The sequence below is a fragment of the Musca autumnalis genome, unplaced genomic scaffold, assembly GCF_047663935.1.
Source record: "Musca autumnalis isolate F117 unplaced genomic scaffold, ASM4766393v1 scaffold_1, whole genome shotgun sequence".
NCBI classification, from domain to species: domain Eukaryota; kingdom Metazoa; phylum Arthropoda; class Insecta; order Diptera; family Muscidae; genus Musca; species Musca autumnalis.
In genome coordinates, this window is record NW_027411644.1 from 34,597,257 (window position 1) to 34,622,497 (window position 25,241).

A 25,241-nucleotide genomic window follows, 5' to 3' on the forward strand; every position below is an offset into this window, starting at 1 on the left:
ATGTAAACCAAGCATAAGCATAAAACGTCAAACGAAATCCAATGGATTTGTTTTATCTGTAAGAGTGTAAATTAGGCTTTAATTCCTTATCATAAAGGTGGTAAAAAGGTATAATATAAACAGACCATTACATTCCTGGGGCTGTATTCTTGTAAAATTGAAATGAAAAACATTTTCTTTAAACAAATTTTCATTTGACGTTTATTTTCTTTATAAACGCTATCACGTAAAAAAATAATGACACTTTAGCTTTGTTCCCGTACTTTTTAATAGTAAATCTCGTAAAAGAGAGAAATAGAGAAAAATTGTTGTCACACAAAAGTTATTTCAAAAAGTTCGGGAACGCAAAAATGGAAAAAACGTCAAAAAAGCTGGAACAAATGTCAAAGTCGGCGTAACAGCCAATCAGACGCCGGCAACCATGTTACTATTTTTTACACGCTCAATTTTGTCGAGTAAAAAGTTTTCAAAGAGAGCGTCATTCAGCGCCATTTTTGTTTAAAGAGAAGTGAACATTTTACAACTTTATTGTGTACGGGAACGGTTTTTCGAGTAAAATGTGTAAAAGTCGTAAAAATTGTAAAAACTTTGTAGTTCTGGAACACAGCTTTTTTTATCGATAATTTTAGTACGTTTACATAAAATTGGATTTAAAAATCCACTGCATTTCACAAGTCAATTCCATTTTTAATGGTCACTCTAGAGCATTTCAACTAAAAAGTTTTTCTTAAATTCTCTATTAAGGTAGCATTGGTATCCACACACAAATGTAATTTGATTTAAATTTAAAGTGTGTAGCTTATATTTTTTACGGGAAAACAAACTACGAACAACCAAACAAAGCAAAATGACAAACACATGAAACCATGTGCAGATGTTTTACTACTTCATACACCTCGCCTAGTCCATTAATTTCAATTAATTAAAATTCAAATAATTTTATGAAATTAGTCGAATTCCATGGTCCCTGTCCACACTAGACCGATTTCATTGAAAACATTTCATGATATTATGCGTCCTTAGATCGAGTCCCAAAGTTCGGTCTCCACTAGAGAGATTTCTGGTCTGTTCCTTTACTTTTAAAAATGGTAACAGTGGCAGAAAATGGTAAAAGTGGTAAACTGCTATCATATAAATTGTATGCTATTAAAAGTAAGGGAACACTTTACAGGTTAAAAATGGAAGAAATGGTAACGTAAAGGAACAGAGCATTCATTGAACAAATTTCATGAAATTAGGCGTTCTTAGATCGAGTTCCATGCTAAAGTATCTTTTTGAAAATGCTGTAGTGGGAAAGATCTAAGGCATTTTTCAAATGAAATCACTCTAGTGTGAACCGGGGCATATGCGTATGCTTACATTTACGAAACCCACTCGATTTCAACTGTCAATTCCTTTGCGTATACGTCAAATGAAAACTCATATGAAATCCATTGGATTTCATTTGACGTTTAAGCAATGGAATTGACAGTTGAAATCGTGTGGGTTTCGTAAATGTAAACCACGCATACGCCCAGGTTCACATAGTCGATGGTCAGACTAGCACGATTTCAACATGGCGACGTCCAGTTTATAGGCGAGGGGTATGAAGTAGTGAAACCCATGTACATGGTTTTCTGTGTTTGTTATGTTGTCTCTTCTTGTTATTCGTTGCAAGATTTTTTCTTCCATTTCTTTCATTTTTATTTTCTCAAGCAAACGTTAACAACAAAATAAGCATAAAAAGATTTAATAAAAACAATTAATTAATGAAATAGTGAAAATTTAACTATTAATATTAATTATTTTGTGTTGTTTTTAGTTTATTTGTGTTTGTTTTGTTTTTATTGGTATGAGAAACACAACAAACGCGAATGGTAAAATAAAGAGGACATGCAAAAATCTTAAATTTCACGTTAACGTGTGTGGACACTAACGAAACTTGAAAAGAAACTTTAACGAAATTGGTTTCAAGAAACCTTGCTAGTCTGACCATCGACATAGAAATTAACGAAATTGGTTTCAAGAAACCTTGCTAGTCTGACCATCGACTATATAAAACGTCGTATTGAATTTGACACTAGCATTACAGCCCAGTTCAGTCAGCTGGGTATTGCTGTTACCTTTTATTGTTCTACCATGATCATACAACATAAATCAGTTGCATTTTTCGGTAGTTTATGGCAAAAAGCAGGGTTGCTTATAATAGTATGGTGTTTTCGTGCGTTGTTTAAAATATATAACGTAGCTATCGTCATTTATTTTTGTGTGGAAAATTACGAAAAATGTTGCCTGTTTAGCAAATAAATGGCGCAACAGCTCTAAAACCTAAGTAAGGGAACACTTTTCTTGTAGAAAATAGTAAAAACTGGAAACCTCAGGCACGTAAAGGAACAGAGCTAATAATAAAAGAAGTTTATCACATTAACCCCCTGTTTTTGTAACTATTTTTTCTTTTCTTCATCTATATTCGTAATAATTTGGGCATACATAGCTCAGCCCCTAGATGACATACAGACCTAATTCTTCGTAGACACGTTCTATATATAGTTAAGAATTCCTCAGAAGGTCAGCCATTCAGAGTTCTGTTAACAACTTTTGACAACAAACATAATAGATTTTATATTATTGTGATTTGAGTTTCTTTGTATTTTAAATCACAATGATGTTTTTGACAACAAACATAACAATCAGGTGGGCTTATGGGTACTTTACACGATATGTTATTTTACATATGTGTTGTCACTGTCACTTTGCATATACATTTTGTATATAAAAAGTGACAACCCATATGTAAAAAACATATCATGTAAAATACTCATTAGTGTCCAACTGTATAAACTGTGGTTCCACATCTGCGCTAAGAGGAGAAAATCTATCTACAACATTTGACAAATCGTGTGAGAACAATAAATTTTTTACACAAACAGGGGGTAAAGGCCTGCGAACATAACTAGGCGTTTACACCAGACAGTTTGTCTTCAAATACAACTCTGATGTACTAACACATACATTTGTCGTTTGTCTTCCAGCTGTCCATCATTTTTTCACAGACAGTAAGGAAGACACATTTTTGGCATTTTTGTAAAAATAAGTGAGATAATGATTGAAATGTGTTAAAAACAAAAGAACATGAACAAAAACAAAATATGTGAACGGAAAACAAAAAGAAGTCGATGATTTTCATTAAAAAATTTACAACTGTTTTTGCAGTTGTCGGGACGCCTACGTCACACAGGCAAGTTGTGGGATTTTGAAAATCAATACATGAAGTGAAAATCAATACAAGTCCTGTCATTTGTAAACGCAGGGTAAGCTACCATTTTATTTCAAATTCGACTACCCACCAAAGTTACATAGTACCGAGTACCCGAAAAGTCACAATGTTTACAACACTAAATTTTCCCAAATAAAACAAAACTTTTTTTATATTTTCCTAAATCCATGTTATTTTTATTTTATTCATCCATTTTCTCTGGTGGAGGTCCGCAAGGCTGTAACATTCTTTCCATTAAATCAAATCTTACTCTTCCTTTGGTTTCATTCAAAGCAATGGCAAAGTAATTTAACATATCATAGTGTCCCATATAGCTCGCCAATGAGTCGCGATGTTGATTTGTCAGCCATTCGTATTTTGATGTATCTGCGTGGCCGGTACCGATATATTTACTCTGTAAATGCTCCAATTGGCTGTGAATATTGTAACGATCACCCATAGTTTTTTTAATTTATATTAAAAGAAATTCCTAAAATTAAAATTATGCTTTCCAAGAGTCGCACACAAGAAGAATACAAAGTAACACTAAAAGAACCGGTAACGCCGGAATGCTGAATCAACGCCGTTGTAATTTTAAATTGTTGACAAATCGGGAGGTTGGCGCCGTTCTCTTTGGAACGCCTTTGAAAAAGAAGGTTCGTAAAGGCCGTGAAGGTAGAAACAAGCAAAGATTGATTCTGTTTCTATCTTTAGAGCTTTGTTTTGCAAAAATTTAAAAGACTTTAAAAAAGATTATTTTGGAAGTTCACAAGATAAAAAAGTTTATATATTTGACAAGATACCCCCTTAATATCAAAAAACGTTCCCTCAATCAACTGTTGGCAGTTCTAAAGTCAGTTTATAAACCCCTATTATGGAGTTCTTTTAATTTTTAGAGCCCTTGTATTTTATATTTTGCTTGCCGGTTTTTAACTAGATAAGAGGTAGGACGTGCTGAAAGTTTTCAAATGTGTGGACGAACTTGCTTGTAAGATTCTGTGCTTATGGATTTATGCCAAACCAATAATATTATTTGTATATCCTTGATTTTTAACAGAACATTGGAACCCTGCGATGTACTCAAAGCTTGTCGTTATAGAAAACCAAAGAAATCTAATAACTCAAAAGAAAATCAGCCCGAGTGTGACAATGTCGCCAATAACAAGGAACATGAATGTGTACTCGAACCTCAGTGGCGCTCAGAATTTAATTGCGATAGAAAATATGTTCCTTCATATAATATAGCTCCAACAGATATAACACCGGTCTTAGTGTCCAAATATCATTTTTATGATGAAGAGGAGGCCAAGAATATGGAAAATTCTCGAGTCGTGGTTCCCATGATGTGGGGCATGATACCATTTTGGCATAAGGGTGATTATCGTAAACACGGATTAACAACAAACAATTGCCGTTTGGAACACATGTTAAACTCGAAGTTGTTTAGAGGACCTTTTCGGCGTGGCCAAAGATGTGCAGTGCTGTGTGAAGGTAGGTTAAATGTGATTTTTACTTTACGAAATCTCTATTTAATAATTAGTTGTGTAGGTTTTTATGAATGGCAAACCACCAAATCGGCAAAACCCTCCGAAAGAGCTGCCCATTTGTTGTACATGCCTCAAAAGGATCAAATCAAGATCTACGACCGTAGTACTTGGCAACCGGAAGATGTGAATCTCTTGAAAATGGCAGCAATTTTTGATGTATGGGAAGATGATCAGGGTGATAAAATCTATAGCTACAGTATCATTACCTTTGAATCCTCCAAAATTATGTCGTGGTTGCATTACCGCATGCCAGCCATACTGGAAACTGAAGAACAGCTTAATGTAAGATTGGGGACATTTGAAGAAAAAGTAACAGTTGACTTATTAAAGTTTTTTGTCTTTCCAGACATGGTTAGATTTTAAAAATGTTACCGATGAGGAAGCGCTGGCCGTGCTACGTCCATGCACCCAACTCGAATGGCATCAGGTATCGAACTTAGTAAATAATTCACGCAATAAGACTGATAAATGTAACAAACCCATCGAAATGGTTAAGGAAATCAAACCAGAAATGAATCGAATAATGACTGCCTGGCTAAATGCTCGAAAACGACGTGAAGCTGTCTTATCATCCGAATTAGAAAGTGATGAAGATGATCAGAAATCATATTCATATAGTGCAGGTGTTGGTGGTGGTAATACAACGACGACAAGTGAAAGTGAGTCGGAGTTACATGCAGCTAAACGACCACGTTATCGTGACTATAAGCGAGCTATGAAAAAGATCCGTGATGGAGATACTTCGGCGGCAGATGTTACCGATACAAATCAAGATAGCGATGCCTCGAAATCCCAACTTGAATAATAAAATGTTCCTTTTTGTTTTGTAAAAATACAAATTTTCTTAAAAAAAAATTGAAACTGAAATCCTTCAAAAAAATGTTTAGATGAAGTACCTTCCAGAGGGGAATTCTATATTAAGAATAACTCACAAAGAGATCTTCAATAGTTAGACCGCCATTCAAAGTTGTCTTCTATAGATAGAAGACTTCCCAAAGGCGCCTTCTGGTAGATAAATGTCTTCCCAAGGGGATATTCTATAGATATAGACAGAAGACCTCCCAAAGGGATTTTCTATAGCTAGAAGTCCTCCCAAAGGGTCTTCTATTAAAATAAAGACTACAAAAGAAGTATTCCAAATAATATAGATTCTTTGGATGGAAGACATACCAAATACGTCTATACGACGACTTCAAAAAAGTCCTCCCAAGGCGTCTTTTAATGATATAAGACATCCAAAAAAGCGTTTTCCACAGACAGAAGACTTCCCAGAGACGTCTTGTCTAGGTAGAAGATCTCCCAAAGGGGTCTCCTATAAAGAAAAGACTTCCAAGAGGTCTTCTAAAGAGAGAAGACTCATGTTATTGATAGCAGACCTTCCAAAGGAGTGTTCTATGCATAAAAGATCTCCCAAAGGCGTCTTCAATGGATAGAAGACCTCCCAAAGTGGTCTTCTATAAATAGACGACTTCCCAAAGAGGACTTCTATAAATAGAAGACCTACCAAAGGGATCTTCAATAAATAGAAGACCTCCCAAAGTGGATTTCTATAAAGAGAAGACTTCCCAAAGAGTTCTTCTATAGACAAAAGACCTCCCAAAGGAGTCTTCTACAGACAAAAGACCTCCCAAAGGAGTCTTCTACAGACAGAAGACCTCCCAAAGTGGTCTTCTATAGATAGAAGACCTACCAAAGAGGTCTTCTATAAATAGAAGCCCTACCAAAGGGGTCTTCTATAGATAGAAGACCTCCCAAAGTGGTCTTCTATAGATAGAAGACCTCCCAAAGTGGTCTTCTATAGATAGAAGACCTCCCAAAGTGGTCTTCTATAGATAGAAGACCTCCCAAAGTGGTCCTCCACAGACAAAAGACCTCCCAAAGTGGTCTTCTATAGATAGAAGACCTCCCAAAGTGGTCTTCTATAGATAGAAGACCTCCCAAAGTGGTCTTCTATAGATAGAAGACCTACCAAAGAGGTCTTCTATAAATAGAAGCCCTACCAAAGGGGTCTTCTATAGATAGAAGACCTCCCAAAGTGGTCTTCTATAGATAGAAGACCTCCCAAAGTGGTCTTCTATAGATAGAAGACCTCCCAAAGTGGTCTTCTATAGATAGAAGACCTCCCAAAGTGGTCTTCTATAGATAGAAGACCTCCCAAAGTGGTCTTCTATAGATAGAAGACCTCCCAAAGTGGTCTTCTATAGATAGAAGACCTCCCAAAGTGGTCTTCTATAGATAGAAGACCTACCAAAGAGGTCTTCTATAAATAGAAGCCCTACCAAAGGGGTCTTCTATAGATAGAAGACCTCCCAAAGTGGTCTTCTATACATAGAAGACCTCCCAAAGTGGATTTCTATAAGGAGAAGACTTCCCAAAGGGATCTTCTATAGACAAAAGACCTCCCAAAGGAGTCTTCCACAGACAAAAGACCTTCCAAAGGAGTCTTCCACAGACAAAAGACCTCCCAAAGGAGTCTTCTATAGATAGAAGACCTCCCAAAGTGGTCTTCTATAGATAGAAGACCTCCCAAAGTGGTCTTCTATAGATAGAAGACCTCCCAAAGTGGTCTTCTATAGATAGAAGACCTCCCAAAGTGGTCTTCTATAGATAGAAGACCTCCCAAAGTGGTCTTCTATAGATAGAAGACCTCCCAAAGTGGTCTTCTATAGATAGAAGACCTCCCAAAGTGGTCTTCTATAGATAGAAGACCTCCCAAAGTGGTCTTCTATAGATAGAAGACCTCCCAAAGTGGTCTTCTATAGATAGAAGACCTCCCAAAGTGGTCTTCTATAGATAGAAGACCTCCCAAAGTGGTCTTCTATAGATAGAAGACCTCCCAAAGTGGTCTTCTATAAATAGAAGACCTCCCAAAGTGGATTTCTATAAAGAGAAGACTTCCCAAAGGGATCTTCTATAGACAAAAGACCTCCCAAAGTGGTCTTCTATAGATAGAAGACCTCCCAAAGTGGTCTTCTATAGATAGAAGACCTCCCAAAGTGGTCTTCTATAGATAGAAGACCTCCCAAAGTGGTCTTCTATAAATAGAAGACCTGCCAAAGGGATCTTCTATAAATAGAAGACCTCCCAAAGTGGATTTCTATAAAGAGAAGACTTCCCAAAGGGATCTTCTATAGACAAAAGACCTCCCAAAGGAGTCTTCTATAGACAGAAGACCTCCCAAAGTGGTCTTCTATAGATAGAAGACTTCCCAAAGTGGTCTTCTATAGATAGAAGACTTCCCAAAGTGGTCTTCTATAGATAGACCTCCCAAAGTGGTCTTCTATAAATAGAAGACCTCTCAAAGTGGATTTCTATAAAGAGAAGCCTTCCCAAAGGGATCTTCTATAGACAGAAGACTTCCCAAAGGGATCTTCTATAGACAAAAGACCTCCCAAAGGAGTCTTCTATAGACAGAAGACCTCCCAAAGTGGTCTTCTATAGATAAAAGACCTCCCAAAGTGGTCTTCTATAAATAGAAGACCTTCCAAGGGGGACTTCTATATACAAAAAACCTTCCAAAGGAGTCTTCTATGGATATAAGGCTTCCCAAAGGAGTCTTCTATGGATAGAATACCTTCTTCTATAGATAGACGATTTCCCAAAGGAGTCTTATATAGATACAAGATCTTTCAAATTGAAGACGTCCTATGTTCGCCGTTGAAGGTAGATGTCGTTACTTGGTATTATCATCCCTTACGTCATACTTAAAAACAATTTAGACATCTGTTTAGAAATTCTGAACGAGACCTTCAGACAAAAACTGATGATGCTAACAATTCCTATTCATTAACAATTCGAACACAAACAAAACTGAAGTACAAAGCAAAAACAAAAATAAAGTGCTGATTATAAAAACTACAGCTCAGTTGATGGGCATACTACCCTACCTCCATAGCTTCTTTAATTAAAACGATACAAAATAAAAGAAATTTTTAATCTTTTCTCTTTTGGAATGAACTAAGCCGTTTAGAGGCAATGCTTTTTTTGCAAAGAAAAAAAATTGACAAATTTTCAGTTTTTATATATATTTTGCATCATTACATATACATGTAGTTTTGTTGTATTTCGCTTTAGAAAAAAAGTAGTATTTTGTTTTATGAGAGACCTTACAAACTAAAGATTTTTGTTTCGTTTTATTCGTGGCTGCCTTATTATACTGATTTTGGGATTTTGTTTATAGCAAAAATAAGCAATAAAATACGTCATTTGTTCGTCCTACTTCTTCGTCGTCTTACACTTATTCGAATTGTGTATTGAACATATTTATATTAAGATCTTCAAATGTACCCGGTGCACTTTGATCCAACATTTGTAACATATCGGAAAATTCCTGACCTTGTTGGGGTGGTGGTGGATGTTGGCCGGGAACATGGGCATGCACTGGATGGGTGGCATGTGGATGGGTTGCATGTTGAGGATGGGCACCGGGATGGGCAGCAGGATGTGGTGCATGCTGAGCCGTTTGCCAATCCCACATGCCATGGGGTGGAGCTTGTGGTGGTCCCGTTTGATATGCTGCTGCTGTCTGGCGTGCATTACCAGCACTCAGCTGAGTATATGTTGGACCACTTGGTGAACGGGCCGGACTTGATTGTTGATATTGATAGCCTTCGGTAACGGGTTGCTGTTGTTGGGGTGGTGGTGGTCTTAGTGGCCAATTTGTGGGATGTTGTGGTGTCGGTGATGTGTTTGCTTTGGGTATTTTTGCCATATGTGCTGTGTTGGGTGAAGGCCCTCCTGCAGCTGTATTATAGGCCAACGGCGAATGTGTGGCATCATAACTATAGGGTACCGGATTTTGTGCTGATGATGGTCTTTGTACATTTTGTGGTGTCTGATTGTTGGCTTGTTGTGCTAAGTGGGGTGGACCAGCATTTGCTGGCAGCATATTGTGGGTGGCATACATATTTGGATCGGTGGCAGAGCCCGCTGGTGTCACATCACGTCTACCCTGCAGTGTGTAATCGACTCCGGGTGTAACATAGACATGCTCTTGTTGTTCCGGATTATTATTGTCATGGCCAGCGGCAGCTGCATGCAGTGACGATTTATTGGAACTGTTTGTACACACAATATATTCCACTTCATCAGTATAGGGATTCAAGAAAGCATAGGCCTGGGTCCTTAACCACACATATTCTCCGGACTTGGCCCGTGCCCTATACATCAGGGAAAACATTTGTCCTTTTTGCTTCAGAACTTGCTCGAAACTTTCTTTCATGTGTGATTGATCCTCTGGATGGAAGAAATCATAGCAGATCTTACCCAACAGCTCTGGTGGTGTATAGCCCAAAATATTCATGACACGCTGATCGACAAATGTAAATTTACCATCAACAGCATGGCGTGTGATAAATTCGGATTGATTATTGGCATTGGTGACATCTGTTGAAGCTGTGGATGTAACCTGCAAGCGACCAATGGCCACCAGACAACAATGAGATCCATGCATATCATCATCGGGACGTTCCATGTGCACACCGGGGAACATTTCAGTTGGTGGCCAATTTTTAATATAACCCGTGCAATGGACCACAGCAAAATTGGTACCATCGCGTGACGGACCCAATGAATTGCGCTGCTTCAAACGGTTCAAATGACCAGCCACCATTGTCTCGGGATTAACATTACCCACACGCATTCTACATATAAAACCACGTCTAGCTCCCATACTCAAACGCATTGAAGATTGATGACCCTCCTTTTTCACAGTACCCGATTTCAAATCCAATATCCTGCCCGAATTTTGTGACTCTTGTGTGGATAGCTGCTCACGTATCTTTTCACGATCATCTGGATGTATGTGCTCATATAAACTTGTGCCATACCAATCACTTTGGGTATAATTCAATACAGGTGTCACCGAATCTGAAACATAAATAACTCTACCCGAGTCACAGCTAACCACGAATAGGAAACCATCAGCTGCTTCCAAAATCAAATGCTTCAATTCTTGATCGGTGAGGAAAGATGGTTTATAGGTGCCATCATTACTTGTGTTCCCCGTGCCTCGCAAGGCCTTCATGTGGGCAACAGCCATTCTCAAAATGGTCAGTTTATCTGGTTTCCTGGCCAAAGCACTGCATGTCGGCACCATATCCGAAAGTTCCGTAATGTATGCCGTCATTTTGTTCCGTCTTCTGCGTTCGATTTCACAATGATTCTCTCGACTGGCATAACGTTCCTTGTCCTGTATACTGGTATCGTCCATGATTGGAATATGTAATGAGTTTCTCTTCTACTGGCTCTGCTTTTTTAGGTCGTCGTTGTTAAGTTTTGTTGTTTCTGTACTTTCGTATCTTCTTCTTCTTGTGTTAGCTCTAACTTTTTTTCTAGCTCTTTTTGCTTCTTACCCGACGACAGACAGAACAATGTCAGTTAGCAAAGCAGCGTTCGCGTTCTCAGTAAAATGTATCTGATGAGGGTGTTTGTTTGTTGCTGCTTTGTCTACGTAGACGACCAATAGTTTTTTTTTCGATTTTCTTATATTTAATAAACTTTTTTCAAGTGTTTCTCTTTTTTCACGAGCTACATGACATCTCCTCTACTCAATAAAAATTCTAGTTTATTATTTAAAACACTTTTTGTTGGTTTAATTTAAAAATTTCCACGAACTCAACTCATTTTTTTCTTCGCAATTCAAGAGAAAATGAAAATTATTGAATTATTGTCAGTGTTGTCGATGTATACCGAGTAATCGGTTACAATGAGCCTGTGTGTGGTTATTGCGCCTGACAACTGCTGTACACAGTAAAAAAACGTTATTTGGTATGAAAGTATAATTAAAATGACGAGAAAAAAGAATTTTACATCCAACATGTTTTATAAAACTTGCGTCTTTTAAGTTGTCAGTTCCATATAATATCTGTCACATAGATGACGTAAATTCCCAAAACTATATATACGATGCAAACATGGCCTAGGATGCCTTCATGATTAGTTTCTATAGAACATAAGTGAATGTAAATGCGCTATAAACAAAGTAAAGGCCAGGGATTGGATTCTTGTTTTATGAAAATTTGAAATGAAAAATATTTCCTTTATAATTTGTTTCATTTGAGAGTTTTCTCCTTTATAAAAGTTTTCATTTCACATTTTCATAGAAACAGAATTGAGCCCCTGGGTACATAGGCTGCCTCGCCTGCTTGCCTTGCTTTCCTGCGTCATTTCTGACATAACAAAAATAAAAGAATAAAGGCCTAAACACATCCAACGCTTGTGTAAAGTTTTGTGTCATTTCTGGTAGAAGAATAAAGAAAAAATAAACTTGGCAGCACTTTGTATTTTATTCATCTACTAGGTATTCCAATATACAGACCATGGTAGAATAAAGTGAAGGTAGGCCACAGCTAACAGCTGATTAAATTTTTTTCTTTTTATGGCCTAATCTGTCAAAAGCAGGGTTGACATTTTGTACTGTTGTTGACATTATGCAATCATAAAGGTAGATGTATCGCTGAATTGTTCCAACAAAAAACTTCTGCTGTAACACTTTATCTTAAAATTGAAAACAAGGAAAAAAATGTGTATTCGCGTGGCAAAATAAAATTGTTGATTTTTTAGCAAAACTTACGAATGAACGATTTATCAAATATTGATATTAATTTAAATTTGTTCCAAAAGTACGGGAATGTTAAAATTACAATTTTTATAAAAATTGTGCTGACATTTATCTGCAAATCGGATGTCAGCAATCACGATGTCAGATTAGCCAAACTTGTCAATTAGAAAATAAGTGAATGACATTTTTTCACTGTAATAAGTTTGGGAAGAACTTTTGCTATTTTTGGAACACTTTTCCAACAAGAATATTCTAGAGCATAGCTAAAGAAATGTTTTTACACTATATGGCACTTTTAACATATAAAAAGCGAAGCTCTAAGTTCCATATTTTTTTTTTAATACGGGATAGCTATGCAGGTACATCTACCATTATTATTGTACCATGACATTTGACGTTTTAAGCCATGGCTGCAGGGTGGCATTTTTCAGTGATTTTCATACCTGGCCTACCTCTACTTGATTGTACCATGGGGTTATGTCTAGAGTACGTACAATCTAATGATATATGGAAAGTCCTGTATTAGGCAGGCTTGTCCTATATTATAATAGTCTTTAACGGCGTTGCCTGATAAAGGTAAAAATTGGAGCATAGAACAAAATTTTTGGCACTTTTCTTTGAAAATAGTTTTTAGAAATATTCTTAACAATGTTTTGACCATGTTTGCTTAAAAAAAAACAAAAGCCCAAACAATACTGCTTCTTACGAAGCATTTTGATAGCGAGTTTATTTATTTAAACTCAGGCGTGTGTTGGCTTCTTCCACACGTAAAATATCGATTTTACGCCAGATATGTTAATTTTCATTGTACCATGCTACGCATGGTACAATTATTACAGGTAAAAGCAAGTGTTGTTGTACAACAATCCATACAACAACCACATAGAAATTTGTTGTTGTACGTAATACTAGTGTCAATCTAATTTTTCAAAAATGTAAACAAAATATGAAATATAAATACATACATATGTTTTGAAGTTTCATAATTGTAAATTAAAAAAATGAATAAAAACTAATTAAATTAAAATCAATAACGTTTCTGCTTGGTATGTTCCGTAAAAATGTTGACAGTAGTAAGTATTAATGCATCTAAATATCCAGAATAAAATAATTCATAGTTTATTTCAGATTATCCCAAAAATTGTTGGCTGAAGTTCCTAGATGCAAACTTGGTTCACTATTTTCATCCCTACAGGTGTAAGGATAAAAAGTGGTAACGAAAGGAGAGTGTCAACGTGCATTATAGTAAGTTTAGATTTTCTGAACGTGGGTTATGGTCTGTTTAATCCATTGCTTGACGTTTTGTGTAGCTAAAAACAACAACCACATAGGATTGCTTTCGTGATGCCAACCACAGCAACACCTGAGACTAGACTGCTGTTCTGATACCTCTTCCTTAGCATGTGCCAGTAGCAAAACAACAAGCTAAGACAGATTTTGAGAAATTTAATTATACTGAAATGTCCACCACCGATTTGGTACAGAATTCTGGCAGAATGTGAGTGGAAATTATTTGCATTATAACAAATGCTTAAAATTAATCTTTTTCTAACTATAGCATCTATCAGGTCCATTATGAATTGAAAGACAAAGATTTCCGCTATGAGATGAGTTTGGTTGGCAAAGAAACAAATGGAGTACACCGTCTAAATTAAACATTACGGAAATCTTTTATGACGACATCGCAGCTAAATATGAGATCGGACGAAGCATACATATGTGGGACCTTAAGTCATATTTGAAAATATTCCGACTCAATTGGATAGAGCAACGTACACGTTTCAATTTTTATTAAAGTATACATTGCTAAATACATATGTTTTCAAACCAGAATTTGTGCATTATTGACAATGTTGTAAGGTATCACCTTTTTATTATACGCATTTAACGTGAACATCAGACTTAAATTGCTATTGCAGCCATGAAACAGTATAAATTGAGTCTGAATAAATGTTGCAGTTCTATTAACAAGATGCAGTCGCAAAAGAAGTTTAAAACGCATTGCTAATTATACATTTTTACAGTTAAAAATATCATTTATAGATGGACTCAAATATCGATTACAATTTAATCAATAATCAAATTTATGTTTATGCATTTTATTAAAATTAACTATTATATACATTTGCATTAAAACAATATACATCGACTAATATTGAAACTTAATATTAGGAAAATTCGCGTAAACATCTATTAAACATTCAAAATAAAAAAAAATTATGTTTATAATACAAGAAGCAGCCAAATTCGATCTTAAAATGCATTAGGAAGTCTGTCATTTGTATGCTCTCTCAATATAACAAATATTAAAAATACACTCCCAATAGCGTACAACAATAAGAAAGGGCAACCACGTTTTGATGAAGCCCACAACACTAACATATCTGCCACAGAAGAATATCCATGCGGCTAACTTTACCATGGAACTTTACAACTGGAATCTTTGTAGCGCATACAATTTAATGCAATCGCTACATGCGAATGGCAATTGTCACAGAAGAGATTGTGCATTCGTGTGCCATAAAACACGGAAGCTTTAGATACTGCTTCGTCCCACATTAAAGATCATCCCTCAACATTATTGGGACTTAAAAGTAAATAACGGGTAGGTCTCGCAAATCCCATGTTGTCTTCCGATACAAAATATGGTCCAACGAAATCTCTTATAATGCCATTTGACATGCAAATACCAAAAACTGCTGTTTGATATCTCCCTGCTAGGGATATTTAGAACAAATCTGCTTCGCCATAGTTAGCCAAAATAACACGGCTGAGGTTTCGTAATAAAAGGCTAACCATACTCTGAACTTATCTTATTCCGTATAATTCACAGTGCATCCAATATATTGAGATTCCATTCATAATGTTTTCAATCAGATCCTTGTCTGCAATGAGATATTTTTACATGCATAAATACCCACTTTACCATGAATAAATATAGCACTGACCTGTATCCGCAAATTCCTGGCACACCATTTTAAACGGCCTTTTGTTCTCTTACACCATTTGCTGATCTATTTATTCGAAGTTTTTTTTTTTTTTTTTTTGTGCTTAAAAATGTTGTTGTTCCCTTAGGGCTTCTTGGTCACGGCATTACCACAGCATATGTTTTAAAGGTACGCAAACCTTGTAACTTTAATGATGTTGTCCTTCTTAGACAACGGTTGTCAACAAAGACTTCTTTCTGAAGTAAAATTCACTGGTTAAACTTGATTCTCCTTGAGAAATTAACTATTATTGTCGAGGCCAAACTTGTTCATGAAATCAACGGTGGTTCTTGAGTCTTGAGTATATAAATAAGAAATCCTCTCGTTTGAGAAATTGTTCCGATGAATGAGGATAAAAAATTATCAACAATGACTTCATTCTTGATTTAAATTCAAAGGTTAAAATCGATTTTCTTTAAAAAATTAACTAAGGCAGGTGTTTTATCTAGTCCGAATTTGTTTATAAAATCAGTGGTGGATCTTGAATAAGTGGATGTAAGCTTCTCTCGTTTGAAAATTTGTTGCATTGAAATAGGATATGATCAACATTTTCCTCTACGTCGCATGTATCACATAAGGTTGATGGCATAACATTCATTCTTCCAAGTGAGGCATTACAAAAGGCATGATCAGTCAGAATTCTGTTTATTTGCTTAGTCTCCAGAGGGTTAGTTTTGGCATTTTTGAACCATGGGCTTTTGAGTACATCAGGAAAGATGGCAAAATAATGAGAGGAGCTGGTCAAACCACGGTCCCTGTATTCCGCTGACCAAGCTGACCATAAATCTTCTGTTATGTGGATTATGGCATCCGAAATCGTCAAAGGTGTCTTTAATTCAGTACCGATTTCTTTGGCTCTTTTTGCTGCCTGATCTACAATTTCATTTAAGCTAATATTAGCATGGCCAGGAATATAATGAAGTTCTATAACGCCATTAATTTCGTTAGACAACCGCACTAGCTTGTCAATTAAGTAGTTTCCTTTTCTATTATTTTTGATTGCTAGCAACCCACTTAAACTATCAGTTAAGATTGCCAATCTCGAGATATTATTACTTTTCGCATACTCCAATGCCTTTATCATGGCAATGATCTCAGCCGACATAGATGATAATTTGTTGTTATTATAAAAGGAGAAAACTATACCTGGTCCTTCATGAATAAATGCAGACCCCGTACATTCATCCATAACTGACCCATCTGTGAAAAAGATTTCCAACTGTTTACTCTTAAGACAAGCCATTTTTTCTTCAAAAATTTGCTTTATAATGGGCAGGCCAACTTCAGACTTTTTATTCGAAACCCCTTTAAAAAAATCGTCATCAATTATTATTTTATTAAAATCAGGGCCTAAAGGTGATGTGGTGCCAACAGACTCCATTAGGCTTCTGTATCTAATGAAAATTTTATACATTCCCGTATTTATAGGGTGAGTTAAATTCGTGAAAGTTTTTACAATTGGACGTTTGTACGCAAAGGACTTCACAAGTTCCTTCGCCGCTGTTAGCTGAAATCTATATTTAGGCGGAAGTTCTGCAGCCAAATGGTACAAACATTCCACAGGGGTGGATCTAATCGTACCAAGAGCTTTCCTTAGGCATGAATTCGTAACTGTTCTTACCTTATTAATCGAACCCTTGTCCGCGTTGGCCAGAGCGGCAGACGCATATTCTACTTTTGACCTTATACATGACTTATACAGCAACAAGGACTTAGATGGGTCCATACCTTGTTTACACCCCCCTACTATGTTTATGTATTTATTCCTTTTGTCAATCTCATTGAGTGTCTGTTGGACATGCTCTTTAGCTGAGTTGTTTGATGCAACATAGAAACCCAAATACTTAATGCTACTAACCTGACTTATATTAATACCATTGTGTGTCAAGTCCAACTGCCTAGGCCTCCTGTTGAAGTGAATAGTCGTTGTCTTATTTAAATTAAAATTCAGATTCAAATTATTGCAAATACCTGAAAACTCCGCAATCTTAGTTTCTAACAAATTTTTCGCTGTCTCAAAATCAGGATGAAAAACCACCATAAAAAAATCGTCTGCAAACTGATATAGCAAACAATTCGGTGACACAATACTATGAAGTTTAATAGTGTAAGAATTAAAAAGGATGGGGCTAAGAGCACTACCCTGAGCTAGACCAGCATTAACTGTAACCTTATGTTTTCCCAGAATGAGGTTTCTTCTTTGAAGAAAATCCACAACCCAGGAGACTACCGCACCATTGATCTGAAGTTCCTCCAGTTGTTCCTTAAGAATTCCCACCTGTACATGGTCATAAGCCTTCTCTACGTCAACACACAAACCCAAAACCTGATTTCCTTTAGCCTTCAACGCACAAACAGTGTTTATAACATCGTTTATGCACATGGACGTTGAATGTCCCGGGCGAAAGGCATAACATCTTTCTGGGAGTAGATTATTATGTTCAATGTGCTTCTGTATTAATTCTTTGAGCATTGCTTCTACGCATTTAAGCGGCACAGATAGTAACGAAATGGGTCTGTAGTTTTCAACCTTAGTTAAGTCCTTTCCAGGTTTTGGAATCGGAGAAATTTTAATATTTCTCCAAACCTCCGGAATTTCTCCCTTCTGCCAAATTTCCGATAATATTTTGAAAAACTTATACAAAGCTTCCGGAGTTAGTTTTTTAAGATAATCATAGGAAACCAAGTCCACACCTGGTGCTGAAGCGGAGCTTCTAGATTGGAGAAAACGCTTAAAGCTTTCATAGGAAAGTTTTGGTTTAAAAACAGTCATATCCGGTTGATTCTGATGCGAGTCAGGTTCACTTGGAAGTGTAGCAGGGATGGCCACAAGGTCCTCCCCAGAGAAATTAGCAATTGGTACATTACTTTGTTCAGTCTCATGCGATGTCCCTGTACTCACTGAAGCGTTAGGGTCAATAGTCCTTTCCTCCGGCGCATCTAACATATCATTAGATGTTGTGTTATTTGTTTGATTATGCAATTCTATGTTAGCGGAAGACGCAGCTAAAATTTCCAAATACTCAATTTTTTGGTCCTCATCCCAAGACTGATTAACACTCTTTGGTTGCTTATATTTTCTCATGTTTCTCATGGTTCTCCAAAAATTTTGGGAGGAAGGGTTAGTCGAAAGTTCGTTTAACACATTAGCTAGATTCTCATTTTTTAGTTCTTTAATTTTTTCACTTAAGGCATCTGCAGCCTTCTGATATTCCACGAGATCATCAAATTTTTTTGTTTTAAAATATTTTCCCTTAGTCGCTTGCCTCAATCTAAACAGTTTTGAAACTTCATCATTCCACCATCTCTTTGGAACATACCTATTTCTAGGATGAATAGTAATAGTATTTCTATCCACTATATTATGGATATTATCATTGAATTCCTGGATGGATGAACCCACATCCATTCCCGCAATTTCCTCAAAAACGGCTCTTTTTTTAATTCTCCTAGTTCCTTTAGGTGGATTTGAATCAGATTGAAGCTCTATAATTATTGGTAGATGATTACTACTCGTTAATTTAACTGTATTGACTTTCCATGTAGGTACTGTATCTAAGTTTTTAGCAAAAGTGATGTCAAGAACTGAAGCATGTCTATCCTGCAAACGAAAAGTTGGCTGCCCATTATTTAAGCTAAAGAAACCACACCTTGTTGCTATATCACCCAAAATTGAGCCACGAGAGTCCGTCACCGAGTCTCCCCATGACATAGACCTGGCATTAAAATCACCCGCAATTATTATTGGTAGAGAGGAATTCTCAAGGCGAATAAAAAGACTATTTACAAAAAATTCAAATTGAGAACGAGGGGTATTTGGCGGTATATACACCACTACTAAAATAAAATTTTTTTTAAGATTAAGAGTTTTAATTCCAATGGCTTCCATATCGATATCAATATTTACTAAAGAGAACTGAATCTCTCTTCTTATATACATACCGACCCCTCCGTAACCATCGGGACGGTTTTTAAAAGCATAATTATAATTGCATATATTTGACGACGCATTATCGCGTAGCCAAGTTTCTGTAATCAATGCTATATCTATAGCATTGTTTTCTAAATATAATTCTAGCAAATGTTTATTATTCTCATTATATAAACTTTGTATATTATACTGTAATAACTTCATGATTATTATATATTATTATTATTATTGTTATCATCTGCAATTCCTCTTTTTATATTCTCTAAGTCAAAATTAATACGACCACTATTTATTTCCCCTCTTAACTTTTCAATAATGTTAAGTTCCTCCTTCTTTACATTTTTGGAGGTAGCCACATATGTGTTCATCATTAGTGTGATATCACTCATAACTTTCTCGAAATCTAAAACTTTGTCTTCTTCTAATCTTCTAAGTGCAGTGCCATTTGGCGACTTATAAGTTTCTCCTTCATTTAAAGCATCCTGGTATTGTTGCTGAATTCTCCTTGTCTTCTCATCCTCCTTTTCTTTACTTTTGTTAGATTTGGCTATCTTTGAAAATGACTGGTAACTATGCATGACTCGGGCAGATTCAGCAATGTTACCCTGAGCTGGTTTGTTGTTATTGTTATTGTTCGATCTTGGTACTGGAAGTGTTGGGAAGTCCCCTTCAATGTCATGATCCAGTAAATAAAATCTATTACTAAAAATAGTCGGGTATTTGGTCTTTGTCTCGTTAATTGAGAGGTTTTCCAACGTCATTATTCGTTTAATATTATATGCCTTGGTTCTAGCCGGGCACTTTTTCTCAGTTGGCTTGTGGTCATGATAACAGTTTGTGCATCTAACTGGCTCATTACTGCAAGCATCCCCAACCTCATGAGGTGTAAAACACATTGGACATATAGGTATTCTCTGCTTACAATGTTTAGCGAAATGATTATATCTATAACAGCGGTAACATTGAGCAAATGGAATAATCGGACGGACATTAATTTTCGATATGTTATATATCTTAATTTGAGCAGGCACTTGCACCCCTTTGAACAAGATTTTAACGCGTTTTGTCTTTATTAACTCATCCCCTTCTTTCCTCATAACTCTTTCTATCTTTAATATTGGCACAGGGCTAATAAAATTGGCCTTTATCTCCTCATCAGAAATAATAGTGTCTACTGGATAGATCAATCCCCATTTGGATAAGAAATGTGGAAAAATCTTAGGCTGCAGACCAGCTGAGATCATTCGTTCATCCTTAACAAAAGCATTGGCAGCGTTTGCATTTTTGAAAGAAACCTTTCCTCTACCATATCCAATCTTGGTAACGTCTATGACATCTTTGATGTCCAAAGATTTAACGTGCCGCGCCAAGGAAACAAGACTAAGCGGTTGTCTAACGCCATTTTTAGGCTCGGTATCAACATATACCACATAAGGACCTCCATGGGAGTCATCATAGAAAGACAAATTGTCTGTGTCAACAGATCCCGCTGAGACACCTTCAACCACATTTATGTTATTACTCGGTTCCACTGTAGCACTGTTAATGCTCTCACTGGCCATTACATTATTAACTGATGTATCAATATTCATTGAATTATTTGGTAAAATATTCCGTGCTCTAGTTACACCCCTGATGACTTTTCTGCCATCCTCCACTCTTCTCTCTTTTGGTCTGGCCATCAGCCTCTCATTACTAAGACTCCTCTTACCTGTTACTCTCTTCCCATTGTTCTCCTCGCCTACCACATCCCCAACAGGAGGTGGAGGATCACCCGGATCCCCCGACATGCTTCACAAGACCACTGCAGATGTCACTCCAAGTTTAAAGCTTCGTATGAATTGTTGAAACAAATTGAATTGGCTGGTTCTTGATTGATTATGATTGAAATTAAATTCTTGATGGATTCAGATTCTATGAAAAATGATGATGAAAACCAATTTCGGTATAAGGCTCCAAAAAAGACTGCGATTGATTGATGAAATGGCTTTATGAGATGAAAATTATGGAAAATGACTTGCAAATCCAAAAAATTCAATATCCAATTGATATAAGAAAATTTTTATTTGTTTGGTGACGCTTCTAGAAAATTTCTCAAAGCACGCTTTGTTTTTTCCTTTATTTTTTCTCTCTATGTGTACTTCACCTTTCGGTGGTTGCGACGAGAATGATTTATTCGAAGTTAGCCGTGAAGTCTATAACTTCAAAAATATGTGTTTTATGTTTGTTTATCAGAAAGTAAAAAACAAAAATATTAATTGACAATTAACGAAAAGAACAACATGTATTAAACTTCATATTGTTTTTGACACTAGTATTACGTGTCAATCTAATCAGCTGGGACTTGCTTTTACCTGTATTATTGTACCATGCATGCTACGACGCATACATGGTACAATAATACAGGTAGCATTATCATGCCAGCTGATGGTAACATAATGTGTCAACTGCATTGAATTGATGTCAAATTTTGACATCTTATGTTGCCAACAATTGCCGATGCGGCTACCTGTGTATTTGTACCATGGACGCATATTAACAAATATTAGCTTCGTTCCAGTACTTTTTTAATGGTAAAATGTTCAAAAGAGAAAACTATCAAAAATGAGTTCAACGCACACATTTTTCCAAAATGTACATGAACGGAAAAATGGCAGAAACGTGTCAGCGAATCGGAAGCCGGCAAACATGTTGCACATTTTTGCTCGCTCAAATTTGTTGTGTAAAAAGTTTCTAAAGAGAAAGCTATTCAGCGCCATTTTTGTTCGGGGAAAAATGTTCAAAATGTGCTAAATGTGTAAAAACTTTTTAGTTCTGGAACGAAGCTATTGTGTCGCTTCTATAAGCGGTGTTTTAGTGTGCGGCATGTCGTTCGGACTTGGAGGAGGTTACATATCAATGATATGAAGAAGTCTTTATGGGAAAATTTTTTTTCTGATGAATAAATTAGTTCTTATAAAATATATAACCCTAATATACATCGAACATAGAAATAAACATATAAAATGTCGTATGGAATTTGACACTAACATTACAGCTCAGTTCAGTCAGCTGTTCTACCATGCCTTCATGAATAGTTTCTATAAAACATGAGTGAATTTAAATGCGCTATAAACAAAGTAAAGGCCTGGGGCATGGTATAATAAGAAAGGTATGGCAGAGCTCACAGCTGATTACAATTTTTTTCCATTGGTGACCGACTTGTGTCAAACTCATTTTGAAATGTTTTGTTTTAATGCTCAGATTGTGACAAATTTCAAAAAATAAAATACATATGTACATACATTTTATTTTCATAAATCAAAAAAGGAATTTTAATCACAACAATAAATTTAGAACAACAGCGGTTTTTCTTTTATTTTTGCCTTATTAAGGCGAAGGCCATTTATAGTGATATTTAATTAATTCTCTTTCGAGTTGAGCTGTTAGGCCTTTAGAGATACATTGAAAAATTAGGAGTCTACCGAAGTCCCACGCATCCAACCATTACACTACGTTTCACGGGTGGTAAATCCGATCTTCAGGTGTATTAGGATGTTGTTTTTGTGGCAGACGAAGGCAAAGCTTGGTAACTGGTATATATATCGAACTTCATTAGATAAATGTATATGCGAAATTATGTCAGTTAATTGAAACTCCAAACTTTTCCTATAGTCCTGCTTGGTAATCCCATTTTTCAATGTTCACAAATACTATGGTAAGTTTTATTCCTACATCATTAGTAATTGCTCTTCTATATCAGAAGATTTTATTTTTTTGATCATCAATTATTGTCTACTAAAGTTTTGACAAGTTGATGGTGGCTTAGAACGCTAAGACGCCGGCAACCTTGACACTCAGTTGTCGGAGACCCAGGTTCGAATCCCAGCCTGGCTCATGCTGAAATTATTTTTTTATTTTTGCCTTATTAAGGCGAAGGCCATTTATAGTGATATTTAATTAATTCTCTTTCGAGTTGAGCTGTTAGGCCTTTAGAGATACATTGAAAAATTAGGAGTCTACCGAAGTCCCACGCATCCAACCATTACACTACGTTTCACGGGTGGTAAATCCGATCTTCAGGTGTATTAGGATGTTGTTTTTGTGGCAGACGAAGGCAAAGCTTGGTAACTGGTATATATATCGAACTTCATTAGATAAATGTATATGCGAAATTATGTCAGTTAATTGAAACTCCAAACTTTTCCTATAGTCCTGCTTGGTAATCCCATTTTTCAATGTTCACAAATACTATGGTAAGTTTTATTCCTACATCATTAGTAATTGCTCTTCTATATCAGAAGATTTTATTTTTTTGATCATCAATTATTGTCTACTAAAGTTTTGACAAGTTGATGGTGGCTTAGAACGCTAAGACGCCGGCAACCTTGACACTCAGTTTTCTTTCACAAAATAAGAAGCTGTCGCGTGTGCAAAAACCTGATTGGAAAGTAAAATGGATACATTTTTAGAATTTGCATGCTTTCCCCATTTGAAGAATAATTAAAAACATTGTAATGCATACATCTTTGGAATGAGACAAGTCTCCCCGCTCAAGTGTTGGCTATTTAACAATGTATCTTATCAGTGAATAAAAATAATCAATAAAGACCAAAAGTTTATATTTCTAATGTAATGTTCTCCAGATTTTTCATTTATTTATCACTATATGGTATCTTAATCTCCAGTAGAATCGATAGCATGTTTAATTCGTCCGCGCAAGCCACAGGTATTTGCAATAAGTTCAGAAGTAGAAACAAATAGATTGTATTTGCACTCAATAGATTGTATTTGCCGAGGCCTTTACAAAGCAATAGGCGGTTCTTTGGTAAGCTATGCGGAGCCAACGTGGTATGCAAATGTTAGCTGTACGCAGTGGAAGAATATTTAAACCTGCCAGAATGCCGCCCTGATGACTGCAGTATGGTGCCTCTTCACCACACCAGTAGACCATGTTCATGAGGAAACGAAGGTTTTGCCGGGACATCAGCACAACGGGGTTTTTTCGAAGCAGTACCTCCATAGGTCTCATCGCAGTGAGCACCCCTATCACGATTTAATAGACAGACTTCCCCGGCACGTCTTGATCTAGATTGAGAGGTCAAAAGGTATAAATAAGAACATGTAGACCAAAGAGCCTATCAGGAAGGCTTGGATAGCATTCACACTGATGCAGTCGCGAAGGCCCTACAGTGTGAATGCCGTACTTGCGCATCCATCGCAACAGAAGAACGCCAGCTCTCAAGGCAAACACGAGTGGTTTTAGACCAGTTAAGATCCGGACGATGCAGCCGCCTCAATTCGTAGTGATGTCATGATATCCAACACATGCCCACACATGCATTTGTTTAGCTGCCCAGCTAACCCCACTCACCGTTTCCCCATTCTGTATGGACGCAGGTCCAGTCCGTTGCAGAATTTTTGAGGAACCGGACAACTGAAATAATATCCGAACGAACATATTTGCGTCGCCACAACAACATCGTTTCTAGTAGATCCGAATAAAAATTTATTGTGTGCCATTTATATTTTTCACATTTCATTAATTTTGAAATTTGAATAAGAAACAAACATAAACAAAACTTGACGTTTGTCACAATAGACAATTTTGAAAGGAAGCGGGCATACGTTTAGGATTGATTTTCTATGGTTTTTTCGAACCTGTTCTACCTTCCTTATTATACCATGGCCTGGGGCTGGATTCTTATTCTATGAAAATTTGAAATGAAAAATATTTCCTTTATAATTTTTTTTCATTTGACAGTTTTCTCCTTTATAAAAGTTTTCATTTCACATTTTCATAGAAACAGAATTGAGCCCCTGGGTACATAAGCTGCCTCGCCTGTTTGCCTTGCTTTCCTGCTTCATTTCAGACATAAAAAAAAATAAAAGAATAAAGGCTGAGACAATTTAGAACTATGTTGCCCTTTTCTCTTTTATTCTTCTATCAGAAGCAAGCAAGACAAGCAGGCGAGGCAGCTTATGTACTCATCCCTTAAAG

General features: G+C 36.4%; 3 protein-coding genes and 1 long non-coding RNA gene across 4 annotated transcripts; 2 read left to right on the plus strand and 2 right to left on the minus strand.

Annotated features, from left to right (window-relative positions):
- Positions 1 to 3,383: 3,383 nt before the first annotated feature.
- Sf3b5 (splicing factor 3b subunit 5) lies at positions 3,384 to 3,809 on the minus strand. Its single transcript, XM_073972317.1, has one exon. The coding sequence runs from the start codon at positions 3,693 to 3,695 to the stop codon at positions 3,438 to 3,440; it is 258 nt and encodes an 85-aa protein (XP_073828418.1). The 5' UTR covers positions 3,696 to 3,809; the 3' UTR covers positions 3,384 to 3,437.
- Positions 3,810 to 4,052: 243 nt separating this feature from the next.
- On the plus strand, positions 4,053 to 5,671 carry LOC141396675 (abasic site processing protein HMCES). Its single transcript, XM_073972306.1, has 4 exons — positions 4,053 to 4,223; positions 4,293 to 4,726; positions 4,784 to 5,064; positions 5,129 to 5,671. The coding sequence occupies exons 1-4, from the start codon at positions 4,204 to 4,206 to the stop codon at positions 5,585 to 5,587; spliced, it is 1,194 nt and encodes a 397-aa protein (XP_073828407.1). The 5' UTR covers positions 4,053 to 4,203; the 3' UTR covers positions 5,588 to 5,671.
- Positions 5,672 to 8,790: 3,119 nt separating this feature from the next.
- Positions 8,791 to 11,464, minus strand: tgo (Aryl hydrocarbon receptor nuclear translocator homolog tgo). Its single transcript, XM_073972297.1, has one exon. It carries the CDS (start codon positions 10,991 to 10,993, stop codon positions 9,020 to 9,022), a length of 1,974 nt encoding a protein of 657 aa, XP_073828398.1. The 5' UTR covers positions 10,994 to 11,464; the 3' UTR covers positions 8,791 to 9,019.
- A 1,430-nt stretch (positions 11,465 to 12,894) lies between these two features.
- LOC141396689 (uncharacterized) lies at positions 12,895 to 14,191 on the plus strand. Its single transcript, XR_012411221.1, has 4 exons — positions 12,895 to 13,416; positions 13,472 to 13,588; positions 13,654 to 13,841; positions 13,902 to 14,191. It is a non-coding gene; the product is annotated as an uncharacterized lncRNA (long non-coding RNA).
- The last annotated feature ends 11,050 nt before the right edge of the window (positions 14,192 to 25,241 follow it).